Below are 23,078 nucleotides of genomic sequence, written 5' to 3' on the forward strand. Positions count from 1 at the left end.
TCTAAGGTCGATTTGCAATATCTAGCCATTGTGGTCATTACCAGATGTTGCTATTTTTGAGATAGATGCAATGTTGATTTGCAAGGACTAGAATTTGTGTGTATGTGTGTGTGTGTGTGTGTGTGTGTGTGTGTGTGTGATACCAATTTTTGAATTTACCCAAGGTCATTTTGTAATCTCAAACCATTGTAGTCATCAGTGTATGTTATTACTTTTCATTTTAAATCGACCCAAAGGTTGATTTGTAATCTCTAGAATTCCTCTGTGTGTGTACTCACCCATTATACCAGGGCACATCCTCTCAATTTTCAAATCCACCCACAATCGATTTGACTCAACCTCAACATGTTTTCTTATGACATTGTGGCCATTGACATCTTCTTGAGTTTCAAAATATATTCTTTTGTTAGTTAAACATAAATGAGCAATTACCAATGTAAATGTTCTAAGCTTTGAAATCGGCCCAAGGTTTATTTGCAATCTTTGGCCATTGTAATCATCAGCACATGTTCTCAATTTTCAAATCAACCCAAGGTTGATTTGCAATCTCTAGCGATTGTAATCATCACCATATGTTCTCAGTTTCAAGGTTGATTGGCCATTGTGATCATCACTACATGTTATCAATTTTCAAAATCAACCCCACATCAATTTGCAAGTTTAGCCTCGCGGTCATCACTACATGCTATTAGTTTTAAAACCAAGGGTCCATTCGTAATACCTAGAATGAATGTGTGTGCGTCTGTGTGTGTCTGTATGGGTGTGTTTTCAAATCGAGATGTAGCATTGATTTGCAATTTCAACTTTCAAATCTATATTTTATAATTTTAAGTGACCCATTGTGTTCTATGTATTATTGTTATTGTTTGATAAAGGATTAATAAAAATCACATGCCCATATTTTTGTTAATTAAAATCACTTTGAACAGGGACCCTACTGAATTGAGGGCCTTATCAGTTGTTAATGTGTCAAGAAAAATCAAATGCCTACCTGTGTATTCGTTAACTTGCTTGAATAAGGACCTTGCACAAGTGGGGGTTTGACTAGGTCTACTAATGGGTCAAGAAAAATGAAAAATCCTAAACCATTCTATTAGTTGGACTTGCTTGAAGTTGATTTGCAAGGTTTGGCCATTGTGATCATCACCACATGCTAGTAGTTTTTAAATAGACCTAAAATTAGTTGGTAATCATTGGCCATTATGGTCAACATCACAATTTCGCAGCTTTGAAAATGACCCAAGGCCAATTTTGCAACATTTAAATTTGCCATCATTGTCATTACCACATATTTGTAGTTTTAAAATCAATCCAAGGTTGATTTGCAAACACTAATTGTGAAGAAGGGAGAGTCGAACAATAGCAAGCTGTAAAAGAAGGCCAAGTTTTGCTACCAACAAGTAGAGGAGAGCCCAATAGAAGTGCTTGGAATCTCAATTTAAGAAGGAAGTGGCTCAAGCTTTCAAGCAAGAAGCTATGTCAAAAATCTATTTACCTCAAGCAAGGATCCAAAGGAGCTTAGGTGAAGCATGACAGTCATTGGTGGCTAAGATGAAGAAGGTTTAAAGACTCACATGAGCTTCTATGTGATGGAGCTCATGGAATATTTGAGGTATTGTCAACATGCAACAATAGCTCGAGTAAAGGTGAAGAAAGAAGCAAAGTGCACACACAACAGGGCAATAACAAAATGAAGAAGAAGGCAAATAAGGTCTTCATGCAATCTAAGGCACCATACTAGGTTTGCTATCAAAGTTAGGCTAGAGGCAAGGCACGCAGACGAGCGGGCATGCACACTCTTTTTTGTTGTTGAAATCACTGATTCAATTAATTAATGCAATTTACAATGGTTACCACCACACTAATGTACACAAGTCAGTGCAGGCCCAAGGCCTCGCACCCCCACCCCCATATAAGGAAGCCTATTCGAACCTAGTCCTAGAGAAACAATATGTAATAGAGGCTCAAAACTTGGCATGGGATTGCCTGGAAAAGTTCGAGCATAGACTCAAGGCAAGTAGAGGGTCAGATACCATCCACCCAACCCACTTGACTAACCACCGAGGAGCAAGGGTGCTTAGGGTGCTGGAAAGGGTAGAAGAAGAGGAACATTTCAGCTTCGATAAATCAAAGACTCCAGATTTGATGCAGCGAATGTTCCAAGAGGACCCAGTATTGCAAAACCTACAGGAAGAAGGAGATCCTTATGGTTTCGAGGACCTGCTATCAGTGGAAAGGGAGTCCTCACAGGAACCTTGCGAAAGCACTGGGTTGGTTGCCTTCCTTTTGACTGAGGTAAAAATTCTGATCGCCCCCCCGTTGAGAGGGAATCCCATCCTTTGGCGAGACCTATCGAATTGGATGAATGGACAATTCTTGCCCCAGGCCTTATTAGCCCTAAGATCGACCAATCGCCAGAAGAGGGGCAGAACTTACCCAAGGTTCCCATCAATAAGTTGGGCCAATACTTCGAGCATGATGACACGAACGCAGCTATCCCCATAACCTATCAGCACCAAAAGGTTGATGCCATCTTGGATGGGGGAGCGGGAGTCAGCGTCTGTACCAAGGAATGCTGGGTAAAGTGGGGAAAATCGACACTCGAGTAAACCCATCTAGTGATGAAGTTGGCTGATGGCGGAACTGCAGAACCCTTGGGAGTCCTCATTGGTATTAACATTAAAGTATTCGAATTCAAATACCCCATCAGGTTTGTAGTCATGAACTTCACCTAGTAGCTGGGATATGAAGCTATCTTAGCCAAACCCTTCTTACGAATGTCCAAGCTCATACGCGACTGGCGTACCGATAACATCTATCTCCGCGGCACGAGGAACAAATCATGCGAGTGGACTTGCGTACCTACAAGGCCCACCCATTGTCAGGACACCTTTTCGCTATGGAATATGACACAACCATTCGAATAGCATCCCTGAAGGTGTTCCAACACTCTGAGAGGGAAGAGGATGAAAAAGAGTCCGATGAATTTTGGTATGCACCTCTTCCCGAGCTAGAATTTTCTCAGAACTGGATGCACATCCTGGCCAACATTGATTTTCCAGAGAGAATAGGGTTCCAAATTACAACCTGCGAGCTCGAGAAAACAACGCCAGTGGTTCCCCTTAGGATGTTTAACATGCTCAAACCCTACGAGGTGAGCAAAGGGACAGCAAGGGTCAAATCAGACCTCCACTAACTAGCATACATTGGCACCACTACCACCCACCATGAGTTCTCTTCCAATTGGGGAGCCAGGGTGAGCAAGGTAAGCTCCCCAGTTGGCTCTATAAGTGCAATGAAAGAGCCCCCTTCACGTCCGAAACTCCAGTTATCCAAAAGCTCGGCTAAGGCCAAGAGGACCACTCCTCCTGAAGAAATAGAAGAGGAAGGTGAAGAGAAGGAAGACCTACGACAGGTACCAGCCCCCTACAAGGCCTACACGATCAATCTTATACCAACAAGCCAAGAGATCTCAGGAAGACGGGTGCTCCCAAGGATATGACGGTCCAGCCCCAGTCAAGGAGGTAAACCTGGCTCTAGAAGGGCAGGACCCCTAACCTATGTTCGTCACCGATGATCTCCCCCCCAATGAGGAGAATGCTCTAACAGCTCTCCTACAAGAATACAAGGATTGTATGGCCTGAAAATACATCGATATGAGAGGGTGCTCGTTGAAGTTGTGCAACACACGATACCCATGATGGACGATGCCAGGGCGGTACGACAATGTCCTACTCTATGAATCCCAAATATGTGCTCAATGTGAGGAGGAAATCCAAAAACTCATAGATGCAGGATTCATCTATGAGATCAAGCATACCGATTGGGTTCCAAAAATGAGTATGCCTCATGACCCACCACTTCATCAAGCATTGAGTCCATGTAAGGTAGAGGAAAGGGATCCGGTAAGAAGAATGAAAAGATTCGAGTATGCATGGACTTGAAAAAGTTCACTGCCACCAGGCGCGACCACTACCCCTTTCCATTCACGGAACATGTCTTGGAAAGGGTAGCCGGAAAGGAAGTCTATAGCTTCCTAGACGAATTCTCTAGATACAACCAAGTGTCCACCGCTTCGCAGGATCAACACAAAACAGCCTTCGCAATCGAGTGGGGTGGGTATGCGGCTAGAGTAATGATATTTGGGTTGACCAATGCACTTGCCACCTTCCAACAGATGATGATCACTGTCTTCAAGGAGTACTTGAGGGACTTCATGGAAGTCTTCTTGGATGACATATGCGTGAGCTCGACGTGGGATGATCACTTGAAATACCTAAGACTCGTCCTGAAAAAGTGCCGGTCGTACCGTATATCCTTGAACCCCCTTAAGTGCCAATTCTGGGTTAAGCATGATCTGATTCTCAACCACATAGTGTCCCGAAATGGTATTTCCATGGACCACAACAAAATCAAACTCATCTTGGAGCTACCGCCCCCCACCAATGCCAAGGGAGTACAACTATTTACTGGCCACACATGCTACTATAGAAGGTTTATCTTGTTCCACACAAACATAGCCCGCCCATTATACAAGCTGTTAGTATTCTTTGAGTGGACCGAGGAATGCTAGAAATCCTTTGAAACCCTCAAACTAGCCCTGGCCACCGCACCGGTGTTGAGAGCACTGGACTAGAATCTAATATTCCACATTCATATAGAGATGCCTTCAATTTTGATATCGGGTGTGTGTCAGCCCAACCAGGAGAGCATAACCTGGACTACCCGGCGTACTTTGTGAGTCAGCAACTGAATGAGGCCGAGGTCAAGCAGTCAAGAAGTTCAGGCATTACTTGTTGGCCAACAAGTTCATCTTCTTTGTGGACCACGAAGCACTTCTATACTTGGTCAACAAGCCATGCATGATGGGATGCATCACCAGGTGGATGCTAATCCTCTTGGAGTTTGACTTCACAGTCGTGCATAAAGGGAAGACCCATCTCCTAGCCGACCACCTCTCAAGAATCCCAAATGGCGAAGCTCCAACAGTAGTCGAAGATGACCCCCCCGATGCTTCCCTCATCGAAATCATCCCTGAATGGGCCGCCAAGATCGGTCACTACCTAGCCAATGGCTTACCCCTGGGCCAAGCTCTCAAGAAAGACCAGAGCCAACAAACTCATTACGAACATGGCGCCATATCAGCTAATTGCAAGCCAACTATACCGCATGGGCAAGGACGGCATCACGTATGCAAGCACAAATACATTGAGGTGCTTGAAGAAGCCCATCTGGAATTGCGGGAGGGCATTTTGCCACTAATGTTACAACACGTAAGGTGCTCCAGGCTAGCCTTTGGTGGCTGACTCTCTTCGGAGACGCATGCGAATTTATCAACCGGTGCGACCCCTGCCAGTGTGTGCAAATCCCACATAAGGTGGACATGATGCCCTTAACTGGAATATTAACCAATTAGCCCAAGGGGCATAGATTTTATTGGACCTATAAGCCCAGTGGCTAAAGGAACTGGAGCCAAATAGATTATCTTGGCCACAAATATTACTTCACCAAGTGGGTAGAAGGGAGAGCCACCGTCGTGAAGGCAAATGTGAGATCCACCGCTATATTCTTATACGAGCAAGTTATCACGCGGTTTGAATGTCCCTTAGAGCTAGTTAGCGATCGAGGAACTCATTTCCTCAATGAAACTATAGCAACATCGTGGGAGGGTAATTTGTGGCTCGCTCTGAGATTTATGAGTGCTCGGATGCGCAAGCCCGGACCCTACAATTGAACATGCAACCTAGCTGGTTCTACCATTAGTTCCTCCATCAGTCCTAGGTCAAGTGTTGCCTTAAGTAATGCCATTTGCTTACGCTGTCTGAGCTTGGCGTTACGTATCATGGCTTCTTCGATGGCTTGGCATTTCATCTGGGCTACCTCGACCTTGAGTTCTTTTTCTCTTTGGATGGCTTGAAGGGTAGGCAGCGTGAGTGGTCCATTATATCTCTTCAATTTGCTCGCGCCAAGGTAGCCTTCCATTTCTACTCCATCAACAGTGGCTATTCGGCATGCCCCTTGTGGAGTGATCTCAACCACGCAGTAGGGACCCATGCCTCAATACTTGAGCTTGCACTTGGTATTGTAAACACTGTAGAGGAGTGCAAGATCGCCCTCTGCAAGGTCTTTGTTCTTGAGGTTGCAGTCGAACCGTCGAGCCTTCTCCACCCGAAGGCAGTAGGCTACATGCAACTTTGTCTCATCTAGCTTCTCAAGGTCAATTAAGCAGAACAGAAGGCATTCTTAGTGAGAGCCTTTCTTTGACAGTAAGGTGGAGGCTAGGCACTACATACTCCATTGGCATCACTGCCTCCACTTCCCTTCCTCTTCTCCCTCCTTTCTCCCCTCTCTTCTCCCCTCTCCCCCTTCCCTCTTTCTCTCATGGATAACACACTGCAATAATTCAGAAGTTGCTTGCATGACATAAGTGGACGGCTCGTGCTTGCATTACTCTCACAAGGAAGTAACTTGGGGTAGAGGCTCCATCAGCATTCCTTCAAGATCCCCATGACACGTGAGTCACCGTCGAGACTACACAGTGATTCAAGCTAGATAAATGCCCTAACTCCCAATCCACCATGTTGGAAATCTCATAGGTTAAGGTATCTTACTCTAGCATTGGCTTTGTGCTCTATAAAATCTTTATCTTGAAACTACGTAACCTGTCTGTGCTTTCTATCATGGTCTCCATCTCTCTCTTGCAAGCTATTTATTTGGTCTAATAATGGCTCTCAAAGCACCTAATTAACAAGTTGCTTTTCTTTGATGTTAATGAATGTTTACACTTAGTGCCAATAGAACCTTCCATCTTCTAGAAAAACTATGTGAAAGTGAAAATTGGATTCAATATTTGCATACAAAAAATCTATGTGTTAGGGAAACACGAGATAGAACGCATGAAAAAAAAACAATAAAAGCCACTTCCCTCTTCAAGAGAGTCCACGGTCCCATCTAGCTCTTGTGCATTGTAAGCACAAGGGCCGAGGACTAATCCGTGTGCTCAGCCCTGATGTGGGGCTAATGATAGGAAAGAAGAATAACCACTCAAATGAAAGCAATTAAAATTACATAAGAGGTTTGTTTATATGGAAGTGGCATAATAGTGCCATTGATAATTAAATAATTTTTTCATATAAAAGGGGCATTACTAGTGGTAAAGGTATAAGTATCGATGGTAAAAATGCTAACAATTATGTTATCATCATCTGGCAAATTTTCATCAAATTTGATTACCAATACTACTAACAATTACCGCTAGTATATTGAGCTTTCTCAACGATTCTTTACTTGTTATCAATAGTATTTGGCCACTTACTAGCAATAATTGTCATTATGAGATGTAGCCAATTTCTCATTTTTCTTGAATGACAAGGTGTTATCGTCATTGCATGAATAATTTTATGCAAAGGGTGTCCACGAAAGCAAATCGCATAAATAGTTGCATAATTACATGAATATGCAATCCCTCGCTAGCAATAACTTCATGCATGCAACATTCTCAATGGAAGCACCTATTATACACATTCAATATATAGCACATCATAAACATGGAAGCTAATCACAAAAGAATTTACAAGAGTAGCAAGCTTGCCAACCTTAAAAGGACTCCCTAGAGACTACTAGCTACAAAAAGCCTATCCTTTCAAAATAAAAATAACTTATTGTGAATTTTACTTGTGAATGCATAAAATGCACAAGTAATAACCGTTGCAAGTTTTGACTTATGCTCTTCTTGAACATAATTCTTAAAGCTCGGAAACGTTAAATTGATAGAGTCAACCAATAAAGAAATGAAGTGGGGACTAGTTGATGACAAGATCAAAATGGAACAATAGGGCGGAGCATGATAAAGCAATAGCTACTCCAATGGCTAAGCAATATATCCCAAAAGAGGCACGGTATGAATTTGGAAGATAGATTGAAGGTCGAAACAAAAAGCATAATAGTAGGGAAAATAGATGTCCAAAAGAACAAAGAGACAAGTTTTGTATCCTCTAGCCTTGCTAAAGTTTCTTTACCAAACGTGAAATAATTCCTAAATCCGAACACAAAAATGAAAGAGAGAAAGCTCTAACATAGTAATAAAGACTACACAAAGGTAATCATGCAAGAACATATAGGGCAATCTTAGGGTAGTAGAGATTTTGGAGCCTCCTGGTAAGAATAGAACAGTTAGAAGAGGACACATGGCATCATTTTATGTATTTAGGTGGTAATAAGGAGAGAAGTCATCATTCCATGCATTCTAATCCCTTGAAAAAAACAAGATCCCGTTCTAGTTCCAAGGGTCTTGAGGGAGTGGTCCAACATGGAAGAAAAAAATATTTAAAAAAACTCACACCCACTCACCCAACCATTTGAGCCTATTGAGGGGCACCTTGCCCTAATTCTACACTCCAAGGAGGGATCAATCGTCGTGAGCCACCATCCAAGTAGCCAAGCAACGCACTAAACAGTCATAATAGCTTATGTGCTAGAAGAACAAGATGAATTTCATTCATGTGGCCTACCGAGAGAGAGAGAGAGAGAGAGAGAGAGAGAGAGAGGAGGGGGAGGGGCCAAAGAAGACGAATTCATTAAATGCATGCATGAAAAGCCCTCCAATCACCTTAAAATAAAAAGAAATGGTAGGCCAAAAAGTTCATATCCCATGTAGGAATAATAGATCAACCGTCCTAGCCCTCTCGAAGTGCTAAGGCCCTAAGAAGGCATTTTGGAGTGTGAAATGGAAAAGAAATGCTTGTCCTTGGATAAGGAAAAGAGAAAATGGAATGTCATAAGAAAAGTTGATCTTCACATATCTTCTTCATTTTGCAGCTCGGAAAGTAGTCAACAGCTGGCACACACATTGGACTAGAATAAGAAATGTGTCGAAGATCAACGTCAAGAGGGCGAGTGGCAAGAAAGCGAGTGAGGTAGGTTTCGAACATCGAACTGCAACGATGGAAACGGAGTTAGTTGTCAAATGGGAAAAACGATGGGGACGTACCAGCAGCTCCCAACAGAGGATTTGAAAGCGGGGAGGTCAACCGGATCATATGGACGGACAGTGGTTTGGTAGCAAAAGAACGTCGGGGCCAAGGTTGGCACGACGGCAGCGTCAAAGAAGAGAGCAGTGCCGGTGAGAGGTTGGAGATTGCTGCGCTAACTCTACGTGTCATGTGGTGGGTGGAAATAGGTGAGAATCATGAAGAGGCTTTCGTAGATCCTCAATGTTGTTTTCCGTTGTACAAATTTGATCAGATTAGGAGGAGAGAGCAGAAAATAGGCTGTTCTGATTAGATGAAAGATTAAAACAGAACGGATTTAAAAAGCTGCTTGTCGACGGGAAATCGTCTATTCAAGTACGTCACTGGTCATTTCAAATTACATCACGGGTCACTCAGCAGCCCCGCATTTGTGCTGGGAATTTCCGAGTTCGCTTTCGCAGGAGAGAATAGGAGCACCGTGTCATCTGCCCATGAGCAGAAAAGCAACCGCTGTCAACAACAGCGCGAAGGACGGGGTACGCCCTGCAGGTTGTTGATGGGAGGAGCGACAGGGTATGGTCGGGAGCGACAAAGGGGAGGGTAGAGGGTGTGATGAACGATAACGTGCAGCAGGGTGGAGAACTCCACTGCCAAACGATCGCAATTAAACGCACGACGGGGAGGCGCTGCTACGTGGCCACAAACCAATCGAAAAAGTTTGGATTAACGAGATGTTTTGTGTTGAAGATGACAAAATCGTGCTGCATGAGAGGCATGACAGAAAGAACCGCGCTGTATATAAGCGCACAAACAGAGGCCCTTCAATTCCCATCCACTTTCGCGAGATTACGTGTCGCACACGGGATTTAGTCGAACTTCGGAGCGCGCTTGCTAAAGAAAGCGGTAAAGTCGTGACTTATCTGCTCAGCTGTTTCTCAAAAGCAGAGTCCTGCCGATCCACAACGCACATGCATAATAGCCTATATATGCTCTCTCGCAGCTCGCATCGCCTCTTGAAAAATGCGCAAGGGCACATTCTGCCACCACCTACATAACAGCACTATGCTTCCAGCTTGCTTTTCCACAAACCAAGCAACACCAGTGCTTGTTCCCAATGGCCAGAAGGCAGGCCTGGAGACGTCTGTTCCCAGTTTCTATAAGGTCTTCCTAGAAACTCTCCTTAAGCTAGCTATACGTTCCACTTCAATACAAGACTTTGCTTCTCTCATCAGCACACTTTGTCCCTAGCTTTGTTCACATACTCTCTTTGATAAAAACTGTGTAGCTTTGTTCACATACTATCTTTGGTAAAGATCAATGCTCATATTTTGTTACCAACAAGAGGTTCATATTCTGCTCCGAGGGTTACACTCATTGATTAGTTGGTGAGCATTCTCGTTGATTGGGCAGAAGGTTAGGGGTTGCCAAAACTCGGAAGTACCCTTGGCGCAGTTCTCCTTCAAATTATCTTTACCTTTTAAGTAAAAAATGCCCCGTGTACTCATAGTGCAATGGTGGCTAGAGCCCGGGAAGCCACTCTGGTGCATAAGCCATTGGCCTTAATCAGATCCACTTTCGTCCTTATATTTATTGCGGCAACTTTGGATATATCACAAGTACATGGATGGCCTTGGTCAACTCGGGCACATATGAGATGGCCCTGAAGGTGAAACGAAAAGGCAATATGTGCTTCCTGCTCTTCCTTAATTAACTTCAAGGGGAGCCAGGCATGTTCCATTAAACCTTGAGTTGTCTAAAATACTCAAATATCACCGTCGGGAGACTTGTATGCATTAAATGATACAGATTAATGATGTGTTTGAAGAGCTTTAATAATGTAGGAAAACAAGAAAGCATGGGGAATATAATTACGAAAAAAACTTCAATTACGAACAAAACTTCAGAGGCTTATTGAAAAGAAGACGGAGTATCTATTAACTGGGGTGCCTATTTCGAGACATGTATAATATAATAAATTTACTTTTTGATTATATATATGAGAGCCGCCGGATTGGATACATCCCAGTCATTGTGTTCACTTTTGATTTTGGTGTTCTGCTGTACATCTCTATAGCAGCCTTCCCGTATGTACAACATAGCAAACCTAGCCTCGACCACAATTAAGGGCCAAGGTCATCGGCCACCGTAATAGAAAAAAAAATCAGGAGGCACGTAGGAGCAACGAACCACTTCGGTTGCTGCCCCTTTTTATTACGGGTCAAAAATAGAGTTAAATAATGGCCTGTGAGGCCAGGCTGCTGTGATTATGGAAGCTCTCGTTCTGCAAAACCCACGATTGGGGCCTTTCGCAATAAAACTTTGAAGTGCCGTATCAATGGAGAGCGCAGCCGAGGATTTTCAGCTGTGAGCTTCTAAACCTCTCCTTTCAGCGCAGCCACAACCGCATTCGTGTAATAGTTCTGTAAGAAAATCAGAAGTTTTCTTTGTGAAACTCGAACTTCGTGCAGGAAGAATGGTTGTATTCTCGAACTAGCGCGTCCAGCTCCTTCGCGAGCATGAGCGGTCCACAGTAGAAAACGCCTGTTATCAACATCACCTTTCAGTCATTGGTTTACTTAACAATAACAACAACGACGATAAACCATACTGTGTAAGGACAGGTCTGACTAACCAATTCTCGAATCTTTGTGGAGGTTTGCCACCCGGGAAAAAACTTTCTTCCAATTGGGTCTGGCAAAGTGCGTCCTCACCTGCAATCCGCGAGAACTGTAAGCTATGCAAAGACGAGAAGTGAAAATGTTTAAAATATTTTAGTTCGTGGTGCGACAAGACATACTCTTGTTCCTGACACAATATCTACTCCATTTTTTGCATGGTGCAAAGCTTGGACCATCGTTATCAGGGCAGAGCGGGCATCACCCTCTTCATATACGCTTGTTAGATAGTTATGCATCTCAATGACGGCCTGCACATGTTGGGTGGTATCATGTTGAATGAAAGCTTGAATACATTATTGCCATCTTCATCAAGCCTACAATGAATTCAGCTCAAGCAAATCTGACCTTGTTATCTATTTCGGCGACCTCGTTCATCACCCCCTTGAACCATTCGAAGGAGCCTTGCTCTTTAGTAACCCAGTAGAAATAAGCATTGGTAGGGCAACGGGATTTCTTTTTCTTCCTTGTGTTGGGACTTTCAGAGCACTTGCTAGAACTGCTCGATTCGGAGTATAAACTTGATATCGAATTTGAACTTGATATAGAACTCGTACTTGAATCCTAGATATTGCCACATGTAAATCAGAACGTTTAATTGCATGTTCTTCATCTCTAGCAATTGGTTCAAAAAATCTGAAGCACAACATACAGGAGGTTGCTGGTCTGCAAACTTGATATGATTGAGCATATCCCTCAGAATACTGATGAACGGAGTTGCGCCGATGCCAAGCCCAATTAGCACCAGCACGTCGTATTTCTTGTAATCTTGCGCTGGAGCTCCGTAGGGGCCATCTATTCGAAGCTTAGGGAACCTGCCAATATATTGAATGGTAAAGGTGAGACAACAAGCAACCGGGCTAATTTTTAACTAGAACACGGGACTACCGACGATCCCAGTCATTTACCTTGATTCATCTCCATATTTGTACTCGGCTCTAAGCAGACCACTCTTGCCACCTAGAGGAGGCTCCATGATCTGAATGGATACAGCACGAGTTACTTTTGGCAGTTTCGAAGCCGCTCCAATCGAAAATCGCTCTACTTGCTACAAATATTTACTCTACAGTGGAATATGTGTGGATCTTACCTCGGAGAACAACCTTTTCATTTCTAGGGTCCAATCACCAAGTGTCCGTATGTGGACGCTTAAGAAGTTGTCTCCTGGAGCAGAAGTGATGGAAAAAGGATGCCTGCGAATTTTTCAAATTCGAAGTCAGTGACATCGCTGGCATACTGCTATAAAAACGTGGATTCCAGTACAATTGGATCAATGCGCTAAAATCGTGGATTCCAGCGCTCGTCCAACACTTGGATCAATGCAGCTTACCATTCGAAAGGAGACACTTCCGGACACTGCAGAAAGGTGTACATTCCACTTTTGTATTTGAATCCGGGAGGTTTGGTCATGTAGAGGGCGAGAACGTTCCCAGGATAGATAGCAGCCTGCAAATTTGAGAACGTCAAAACCAAATATTCCCCTGAATTCTCATGGTCTCCTTTCGATTCATGATGACAAACTAAGGAGACAAACCTTGACGATGGTGACGGTGTAATGTCCTGCTCTCAAAGCTCTCAGGGTGCGCTCGCCAGTGTAGAGCAGCAAAGGCACAGCCAGGTACATCCACGTCTGCGCATTTGAAAGAGTTGGACTAAGAGTAGCCGGAATCAAATCATGTGATCTAACGACATGAATGTATAATGGACTGATAACGTAGATATACAATAAATAGAAGACAATGAGCAAAATCCAGACCGTTTTTTGCTTCCAGTCATGACATAGGTATAAGAAGATCGAATGGATGACGAGCAGCAGGTACACTACTATGAACATGTGGTGGGAATACCAAAACGCATTGAACCCCGTCATCCTCTGGAAAGGCCATGGCAATTTCACCAAGTTCCTTCTGAACCACCGGGTTGCCAATACAAATGCAAAGGACATCAGGATCACCATGCAGATCCCTGTGATACCCTCTACGCTCGACACAATGCTTCGATAGGTTGGCTTTCGAAAGTCGAAGTCTGATCCTAGATACTTCTCGAACTTGGCATCGTCGCTGTTCGTTAGAAGAGGGAAATCACAAGCCAAGTGATTCCCAGCATGAAGAAGAACACCAGCGACTATACCTACAGCAATAGTCTGCAAAATGCAAATGTCTTAGCGTTGATGAAAAGCGCTCGAAGCCTCTTGGAGAAGAGCGCCAGTTTGCGGCGAAAAGCAAACAAAAAGAAATGCAACCTCATGAAAGTTGATGGCAAAAACCGAACGCAAAGAAATGCACCTTATGAAAGTTGATGTTGTCGTCAAAAGGAACTATGGATCCCAGCATTGTTGAGCGCAACCAAGTTATGGTATTCCGACAGACAGGCAAAAGGATGAGAGCCATGTTGAGCTTGAGAGTCTCTGCTGCTCCTTTGGCGGTGCATAGACAATAACCCATCACATGAAACGATGATCTCCCCCTGTACTGTAAGAACTTCCAGGTGAACAGTCCAACCATGGCTGCGATCCATAGCAATAGTACCCAGATGCGTTGCCAATTTTCATCAAGCAAATGCATTGCTGCACGAATGAGTCTGCTAAAGCAATTCCTCCTCCTGGGAGCAACAAGAGTCTGGCTCAGAGTTTGGCTGAAATTGCTAGCTCCGTCTCTGCAATAATCTTGGCTGCATTGTCCTTGAAGTAAGGCTTCAAGCTGCCAAAGCTGTCAAGACGAGAGAGATAGCAACCATGTCACGAATCCATGAGCGACTGAAGTCAGGAACACTACCCGACGTCCTATGTACAATCATCTTGGTTCATTGAATTACCTCTATGTAGCCTATGTTGTCGGGGTCCAACTCTTCCATGATCAGAGCAGCATACTCCTCCGCTTGCTCTTTGAGTTTCGATAATTTGTTGGCGGAGGCACTCAAGGCAATAACCTGTACAAAGCAATAACAAATATGCGATGTGATTAACGTAGATTGCATAGACACTCTCTACCTTAGCAGGGAAGAGGCCCATGGTTGTCCAACTCACAGCGCTCTTACCTCTCTAACCTCATCTTCCGAAATACGACCATCTGCATTCTTGTCACACCTGTGCACAGTGGAATATCAACCACGGATCTGCCAGGAACGAGGCTCAAAATCAAGAAGAACAGAGACGACGCAAACCCGGCGTAGAAAAACATCTTAAACTATCAGATGAAGTGGGATCCGGAGGATTACATGTCGAAGAATATTTGGAGGCGAGAATCAAAGCTTTGGTTGGAGATAAGCGACCAAAATTCCTTGAGCTCTTCCAATGTGATGGCCTGCAATACTAGGCCGCGCCTTCGGGCCAGGGCATCGAAAAGCTCAGTTGCGAACTCCCTGGTGTCCTTCATCCCTGACGCGAAAAAGAAAGAAGATGGTGATGTGATTACGAGTGCTTTTCCATAAGCAAACGAAACAATCAAAGCGGACAAGTTAATAACTAACAGTAACACAGAGCTGAGCTGACCGATGCAGAGGCCAAAATCTCCCCGACCGAGCAAGCCATCGGGAGAGGCAAGCTGGTAGAATCTGTTTTCGACCGCCTTCCACTGAGTTGAAGCATCTGTAGCGACTGTGGTCTTGCTGATGAACCGAAGCCCCTCCAAGGCATACTCTGCTCCCGACCTGGACCTTGTTAGAACTTTGCGAGTCCTGGGCACTTGGGAGGCTCGGAAAGGAGGTTCGTCCGTAGTTTGCCTCCCTGATTGACTCCGAGAACCAGGTGCAGAGCTGCTGTTGAATGACATACGTTTCAGCTCCTGAGAAAGCTTGCCCATTTGAGCAGACGCCGTCCTCTTCAAGTCCGAAGAAAGCTCCTGCGACAGTTGCTTCATTCGACCGGAAGCATTCGAGGCCGTGCGCACCAAGTTTAACAGCGAACTCTTCTTCTCCCATTCTTGAGCCAGGAGGTTGCACTCTGGATCGTCCGTGGTGGGTTGAACGCTCCGAAGCAGTATGGAATCGTCTCTCACGTCCAAGGTGACCTCCAGATAGTGCTGGTCCGCTTCTTCCCCTGCGCGAGCCATAACGTCTTCGAGCTTCCATGACGAGGAGCTGCTGTTGCTCGCCATATCCAGATCGAAGGGAGAGTTGAGATATTCATCAATCGGCCCACTCTTGCCAATCTTCCCGAGCAACCCGCTTCTCCGGAAGCTCCCACTGCCTCCTAACCGTTGAGCCATGGCACCCGAACGAGGTGGTGGCTAAAGTGATGAACAGGGGAGCATGCCGATCTGAGCTACTGCTTTACGGGAAGGAAGGGCTGTGATGAAAAGCCCAGCAGGGGAGGAGGAAGGGGAAAGTTGGAAAGGCAATGCACGTGAAAAGCAAGCAGGAAAAGGAGGCGAAAGGAGCTCAGAAGAAGCAATATGCCAAAAACTATGGAAACTTGTGGGGAAAGCTTAAGATCTGAAGCAAGCTGCGAGGACAGCAGTCTTTTGAGGAATGCGAGTGGCGAGGTAGATGAGAAAGCTTCGGAAGGTCACGAATTGAGAAATGCAACTGTTGGGATGGAACAGAAAGCTTCCTGCAAGCTCGTCGTCTCAATTAGCTAATTAAGAGAAATGCAATTGTTGAGTTGGAACAGAGCTCGTTATCTCTCAAATTGAGAGATATGTGTTAAGAACAGAAAGCTTCCTAGAAGCAAAAGGCTAAAAGCAACCTTTCTCATCGCCGAGCATGCAGCAACTACTCCTTCTAGATCGCCATAACATGCAACAAAAGCCCAATTGCCCTCCCAAAATCTCCTCCGGGCTCTAATCCCATATAAACCAAGCTAGATTCGAGGAATATCTAGTCTCGTGGAAGAGAAGAGAAAAGAAGCTGTTTTGACTGCGCCACGAAAAGAATGGGAATATAAGTCAGATAAAGCAAGCAGCTAAAACATATGTTTAGAAGTTTGCGCGTTGTGTGCATTTACGACCCACAGAGGCGGACAGTGGACTGTGGCAGTCGGAGAGAGAGCAAAGTACGTTCAAAGATTTAAATGCTGGCAGCAGTGACCACCCGTATTTGTTGTTGTTTTTTTGTTGTTGTTGTTGTGACAAGGAAGCCGAACGAGGCATGGGTTTTTCCAAAAGCTCAATTTTCCATAGCCCAAAAGCTTTCACCGCTGATGATAGTTCAACTTTCCATAGCCTTTTCTTTTTTGGATACCCCCAGAAAGTTCGAAAAATGCTCAATTTTTCATGCTGATGATGCTTTCAATGCTGATGAAGCTCATAGCCGGAAAGTCTCTCATCAGTGATGAAGCTCAGTTTTGACTACTATTAAAGCTCAACTTTGCATAGCCACCACCATTTTTCAGTGTATCCACCGCCAAAAAGCCCAATTTTTTTTTTCATGGAAAATAAAAAAGCCCAAATTTTCCACTAGTGATGAAGCTATCCATTACGTACTATATTTCAAGAATAATTTCGAAGAAAAATGTGGGTATTTTCCGTAGCCAAAAACCTCAAATTTCCAACCTTTAGGCTTTCACAACTGCTGAAGCTCAATTTTCCACAGCCAAAGGAATGCTGCCTGTGATATGGCTGATCGCCGATCGGAAGTTATTACCGACGGATAATCGCCTTATAAAACTTCTGCGAATAGATACCACGCTGGCATCATCGGGAAATACATTATTGTAGATGACGCCATGCACGTGATGCATGCAACAGATCCCCATCCCCCCCTCTCTCTCTCTCTTCAAAACTTCAAACAAGCTTTAAAACAAATAAAGCTACAGCATGTCATTTTTTTATAACATCTCTGCTTCAAAGCAATCCAACTCCAACCGGTGAGAATCGTCGTAAGCTTTTGCCTTTGCCACCTTCTTCAAACGGAAATTCTCTATGGGCGCCCACACATTCAAACGTAAAAAATCGCACATTGCTTGTCAATAGCTTTCGTTCAGATCAAGCTTTTCACATATATCGCTTGAAATTTCACATCAGACTGTTCACATGCTCGGCATTTCAAAACAAATTCCAGACGCATTGAATACGAGGCAGTGCGCCCAGCTAAGATCTACCCTTTACCAATTCGTTTCTCACTGTGGTAATAAAGGACAGAAATGATCAGGCTGTCCAGCCAAGCAATCACAACAACCGAGTTGCCCGCCGGCCGCTCTCCTTTAATGAGCTTTACGCCTCTCCCCTCCCTTGGCTGGGTTGGTAACTGAGTTGGACCCCATTACACTTCCACCTCACCCCAGCACACACCCCTTCCGCTGTATTGCTCCTCGCTCCCTCCAGAGTCCACACTCTCAACGTGGATTTGCACTATCAACAAACCGCCTCTCAAAGGTCGCCCACGAAAAGTTCGCACCACGTTTTGCTCTCTTATATGGACTCCAAAAAGGATTATCAAAAGAAACGAGAATTATTAAAAGAAACAAGGCACCATTACCATCAAAGCCTACCCTTAAGCCACTCTCTAAAGTAGCTCAAACAAATAATAAAATAAAATCTTCCTACATTTTGTGAAAGGGAATCAAGGAAATGGGTGGACGGCAGAGAAAACTAAGTTTAGCAAATGCATATAGGGAGTGGAAGCTTGCATTAAAAGGGAGGCAACAAGACACCAAGAAGGTTACTTCAAATCGGAGGATTGAAGACACCTAGAAGGGAGGGTCATCCCATTCATTAGCTAAGGGGAGGGGAGCCTCTTCTCATACATTTGAATACTTTTTCATAATTCTAATAAATATGGGCATCATACATTTAATAAAGGCCCCTTAAACCCTAAATGGTAGAGATTAAACTTAAACTCCTACTTAACGTAATATGTATATACATTGATAAATGTGTATACATATATACATTTATCAATGTATGGGGTGACATACTAATGGACCACTTCACTTAACACTACTAATCTAGTCTCCATTGGCAGCAACTGCGGCAATGGCCCCCCGAGTCAGCGAGTACCAGCACGATTGGATTGGCAGGCCATTTATTATGGATGAGTTGGAGGAGGCGCTAAATCAGATGGCCAATGAAAAGTCACCCAGCCTAGATGGTTTGATGGTGGAATTCTACCACGAGTTCTGGGCATTAATTGGGTAGGACCTTACCGATATGGCAAATGCGACGGCAGCGACGGGATCACTGTCTCAAGACGTAAATGCGGGCCTGGTGAAGCTCTTCCCTAAAAAATAGATGCGGCTCAAGGTGGATGATTGGAGACCAATAACCATGCTTAACACTTCATATAAGATTATTGCTAAAGCGCTGGCAATCCGCATTACGGAGATCTGCACGACAGCTGTAGATAATCAGCAAACAGGCTTTGTTAGAGGCAGAGAAATCTACTCCAACATCCTGAATGTAGCTACCTCCATCGACTATGCCAGAGCCTCGGACCAGAAGCTCCTTCTCTTCGACATCGACCTAGAAAGGGCATATGACAGAGTCCGCTGGGACTTCATCGTGAAGGTCCTAAACAAACTTGGTTTCGGCCCTGACTTTATCCGCCGCAAAGTGTCCTCTCTATTTGGGAATGCCTTTATGGTTCTATGCATCAATGGTGGAGCAATAGGCTGCTTTGCCCTCAGAAGGTCTCGGTAAGGTAGGGCTGCCCCCTCACCCCCCTCCTCTTCGCCCTAGCTACTATACCGCTAATGACAATGCTGCAAGCTGCCTTGGCGGACGGATCGATCAAAGGCCTCACCCTTCCAATGGGGGATCTCATCGACTGTCAGCTTTTTGCCGATGACGCAATGGCTCTAATACAAGAAGACGAGTGGAGCGTGGAGACTCTAATGCGGATTCTGGAATCGTTCTATATAGCTCTCGGGTCAAAATGCAACTGGTCGAAGACCTTTCTCCTTAGGACAGCACATGCCCCCCGTCGGCATGGGTGATAGCACTGGGGGTTGATCTGATCCCCAATGGCAAGGTAGTCCGGTACCTGGGAGCCCCACAAAGGGGTCGACATAGGCAAAAGACAGAGATTTGAATGGTTTCTGGGCAAGCTAAAGGCCAAGCTGCGCGCGTGGAGGAGTGGTTTGTCATTGAGTTGGAATGCAAGGGCCCTTGTAGTGCATCACGTGTTGGTAGCATCAACTACCTATGCGGCCTCTATCTAGCACTTCGCCAAAAGACATTGGCTGGAAGTAGAGAAACTGTTTCGCAGTTTCATATGGGCGGAAGAACAAGGCAAAAGAAAGATGCACTATATTCCGTGGGAGCCACTGAAAGCCCCAAAACTGCAGGGCGGCCTCAACCTCCCAGATTGTCACCTCAAGAACGTCGCAATGCTGTGTAAATGGCTTGCTGAGCTTTTCGAAGTTAATGCACCCTAGATTGCCATGGTGAAATTTTTCATAGTCAATGCTAATACCAAGGGTATCGGAAGTTGGCCAAACCTCGAATGGTATGATCGCATCTGCTCCGCCTTCCCGGTCCACATAAAGAACTCAGACATTGCCCAAGGACTAGTCACAGCATGGAAGATCAGAGTTGAGGCTATGGCTTGGAAGGGAAGGTCAGGCCTCCATGGGGACGCAAGCTTGGAAAGCATTTGGTGGTCTACAGCCCTCCCTTGTGAAGGCGAGCCATCCGGGCTCCATGACCTTTGACGAGCGCGTAGCCTCTACAAAAAAGGCATAAGAACATGGAACGACATCTGGGACCCAAGAAAAGGTGACTGGAAATCTGCGGCTCAGATCTGCGAAGCATTGCTGCTCTCGGATGGAGAAGCAGACATGATACAAGTGGTATTGGATCGGATCCCCGACAATTGGCCTACAAACACAGCAGCCTCATCAGATTGGTGGGAAAACCAATGGGTATTGGGCAAAACCTAGTATAGAATGCATCCTCTTCTTACCTCACTCTTCTACCCAAAGGAAACCCCTAAAGAGGGCTTGAATCTCTTGCTATTGCAATTTCCTAAAGTGCCAAATTGATACGTGGAGATCGACATTGTCAGAACATGTTACACAACCAAACAACAGTGAGCATTCCAACCCAGGCACACTCCACTCCATGTTCTCAGCTTCCAACTCAGGCACACTCCACTCCACTCCATGTTCTCAGCTTCGCTTTAACTTTCAACTTGAACCACTCAAACTATGTGACAGCCCATACCTAGAGGAGCATGATACCCATACCTAGAGGAGCTTCCAGATATCTGACCATCTCACCCTGTTGGATGATTTGCACACCTAGGTCCTTCAGCCATATCAGAGGAGGATCTGAACTAGTTCTGAGAGCAAACATTTTGGCCTAGCTACACTTCAACCAAGATGCCTTGCAAAACACGTTCATGGTTTCAAGCCTAGTTGGGATCCTTGAGATGGTATCATCTGCAAAAAGTTGGCTACACACTTGGTTACCTGAGGGGAGAGCCACCCCTTTGATGTACTCTAGCCTGTGCACCTGCTTCTTCAACATTGACATCATAGGAACCGTGCAAATTGCAAAAAGAATGGGGGCGAGGGGGCATCCTTGACTCAACGACCTCCTAGGCTCGAAGCGGCCTACCACTCCCCCATTGATACATAGAATAGCCCCAATGTTCTCAAATAGACACCTAACCTTATTTGAGAAGCCCTGACCAGACTCTAGATGCTCAAGGGTAACCAGAATAAAGTTCCATCTAATTTTGTCATAGGGCTTCTCAAGGTCTATGCCAAACATCACAATTTTTTGACCCATAGCACTAGCGTAGTCAAGGATTGTCCCCACATTTAGAATATTCTCATAGATATCTCGGCCTTTGACAAATCTGTTCTATTCCCTATCCACTACATCTCACTGAGCTCTCGAATCTATATTGCCAAGGCCTTAGTGATGATCTTGTATGAGGTATTTAGCATGGTTATGGGCCTCCAATACCCCACCCTTACCCTACTCTGCCTTTTTGGGAAGAATTTCATGAGCCCTGAATTAACATCCAATGATTGACCACCTTTCTCCACCGCATCATTAGCCATCTTTGTCAGATCCTAGCTCACTGTATCCCAAAAAGCTCAGAATAATTCTACATTAAGGCCATCTGGGCCGGGAGATTTTTCAGTCCTTCAGCTCATCCTTTTCAAATGGCCTCCCTAGGATTTTCTTCTACCCTTCCGAGATCTTGCAATATACCCCATCCAAAAACTTATTTACGTAGGCTGACCACTCTACATCTTGTATGGCCTCCTCCCCTACTACACCGCTCAATTCTTGTAGAAAGGTCTGAGGAATGTGCTGAAACCCGATCACAGCTTCACCATGGTCTCTTTTGATCCGCTCTCTCATCTGGTTCCTCTTGATAGATTGGAAGAAGTCCTTTGACACGGGCAATCCCCAACCTCCAACCAGAGTTGCCTTCTTTTGATCCTTTCGCCTCCACTAACTCCTCCTCCTACAAGGCAACATTGACCTCTACAACACCTTGGCTAGAATTGCGTCTTTTGGGTTGTCCTTGATGGTAGCCATCAAAAGGACCTTGTGGATTGCTGCATCCCATCTAAGCATAGGATCACATATATTGGCCGTTGCCTCCTACCAAGCACGTTTGATCTTCCTGCAAAAATTTTTAGAGGAGAACATGCTTGAGTTAAACTTGAAGGGGATGTCCCTTGCTCTATCTATCTTGGAAAGCATGAAGGTAGCTCCATAAAATTGACACGTGGTTTGAAAGGGAGGTTGAGGCCAAATAGTTCCCTTTGAGCGGCCCTCTCAACCACCATCCTATCTTGTGAAACTCAATATGTATCCAGTCTCCCGATGTGGAATTTAGTTCCCTTCCTGCAGTTGCACCAGGTGAAATCCAAAGGCCTTTAGGAGAAAGTTCATAGGCATTTGTTAAACCCGTACTCTCACAGAAGTTATCCCAAGCCTCACGTTCAGCTTCAGAGATGATAGCACCCATATGCGACCTATCTTTAAAACTCTCAATACAATTCCAATCCCCCCAAGCATTAGGAAAAAAGGGATCTCATTTTGGGGCCTTTTGGCCAAAATGAAAAATAGCTCTCAACCAATGGCCATAGGGCCCACGTCACATGGAGAGAATTTAAAAAATGTGATTTTTTTTTGGAATGTCGGAGCAATTTTATGCATGTACATCTATTAAAAACAAATAAAAAATCTCTTCAAGGTACTAACATGATTCTACTATTTGACAATGTCTTATTCAAAAAGGATCACCAATTGAAATGTGCTTTCCCTCCCAAACTACTCTCCCCTCTCAAAGTAAACCCCCCCCCCTCTCTCTCTCTCTCTCTCTCTCTCTCAGTTGCTTCCTCATACGTGTTCCTTCAACCTCTAGATTGGGTTGTCACTTCTACGAGTTTTTGGTGGCGATGGCAAACCAGTAACTTGAAGTACCTCAAAGAGCAAGGTACAAGAGCAAGCTCTTTGCTTTGTCAATCTCTCTCTTTGAATTTTCAAAAGTTTGCGATGAACAAGACTATGCTTTTGCAAAATGGTGTGTT

General features: G+C 44.7%; 1 protein-coding gene across 1 annotated transcript; it reads right to left on the reverse strand.

The window, feature by feature from the left end:
* Nucleotides 1-10,978: 10,978 nt before the first annotated feature.
* On the reverse strand, nucleotides 10,979-16,332 carry LOC147889642 (respiratory burst oxidase homolog protein A-like). The gene is made up of 15 exons (XM_087391418.1): nucleotides 15,135-16,332; nucleotides 14,861-15,020; nucleotides 14,681-14,729; nucleotides 14,459-14,572; nucleotides 13,930-14,352; nucleotides 13,401-13,787; nucleotides 13,179-13,274; nucleotides 12,975-13,090; nucleotides 12,735-12,837; nucleotides 12,553-12,623; nucleotides 12,297-12,459; nucleotides 11,993-12,208; nucleotides 11,767-11,895; nucleotides 11,602-11,680; nucleotides 10,979-11,510 (listed from the first exon to the last, which is right to left on the reverse strand). The coding sequence occupies exons 1-15, from the start codon at nucleotides 15,847-15,849 to the stop codon at nucleotides 11,401-11,403; spliced, it is 2,931 nt and encodes a 976-aa protein (XP_087247544.1). The 5' UTR covers nucleotides 15,850-16,332; the 3' UTR covers nucleotides 10,979-11,400.
* Nucleotides 16,333-23,078: the final 6,746 nt, after the last annotated feature.

This window comes from Dipteris shenzhenensis, chromosome 20 (assembly GCF_047967505.1).
Source record: "Dipteris shenzhenensis isolate YYH24624 ecotype China chromosome 20, Dip_SZ_1.0, whole genome shotgun sequence".
NCBI classification, from domain to species: Eukaryota; Viridiplantae; Streptophyta; class Polypodiopsida; order Gleicheniales; family Dipteridaceae; genus Dipteris; species Dipteris shenzhenensis.

Excerpts from the sequence above, each read along its gene's own strand:
- LOC147889642 (XM_087391418.1), bottom strand. The coding sequence starts at position 15,849 with ATGGCTCAACGGTTAGGAGGCAGTGGGAGCTTCCGGAGAAGCGGGTTG. Across the intron at positions 13,275-13,400 it reads ATGACTGGAAGCAAAAAACG|ACGTGGATGTACCTGGCTGT; the intron begins GTCTGGATTTTG and ends TCAAATGCGCAG. Across the intron at positions 12,209-12,296 it reads TTGCAGACCAGCAACCTCCT|GATTCAAGTACGAGTTCTAT; the intron begins GTATGTTGTGCT and ends GGCAATATCTAG.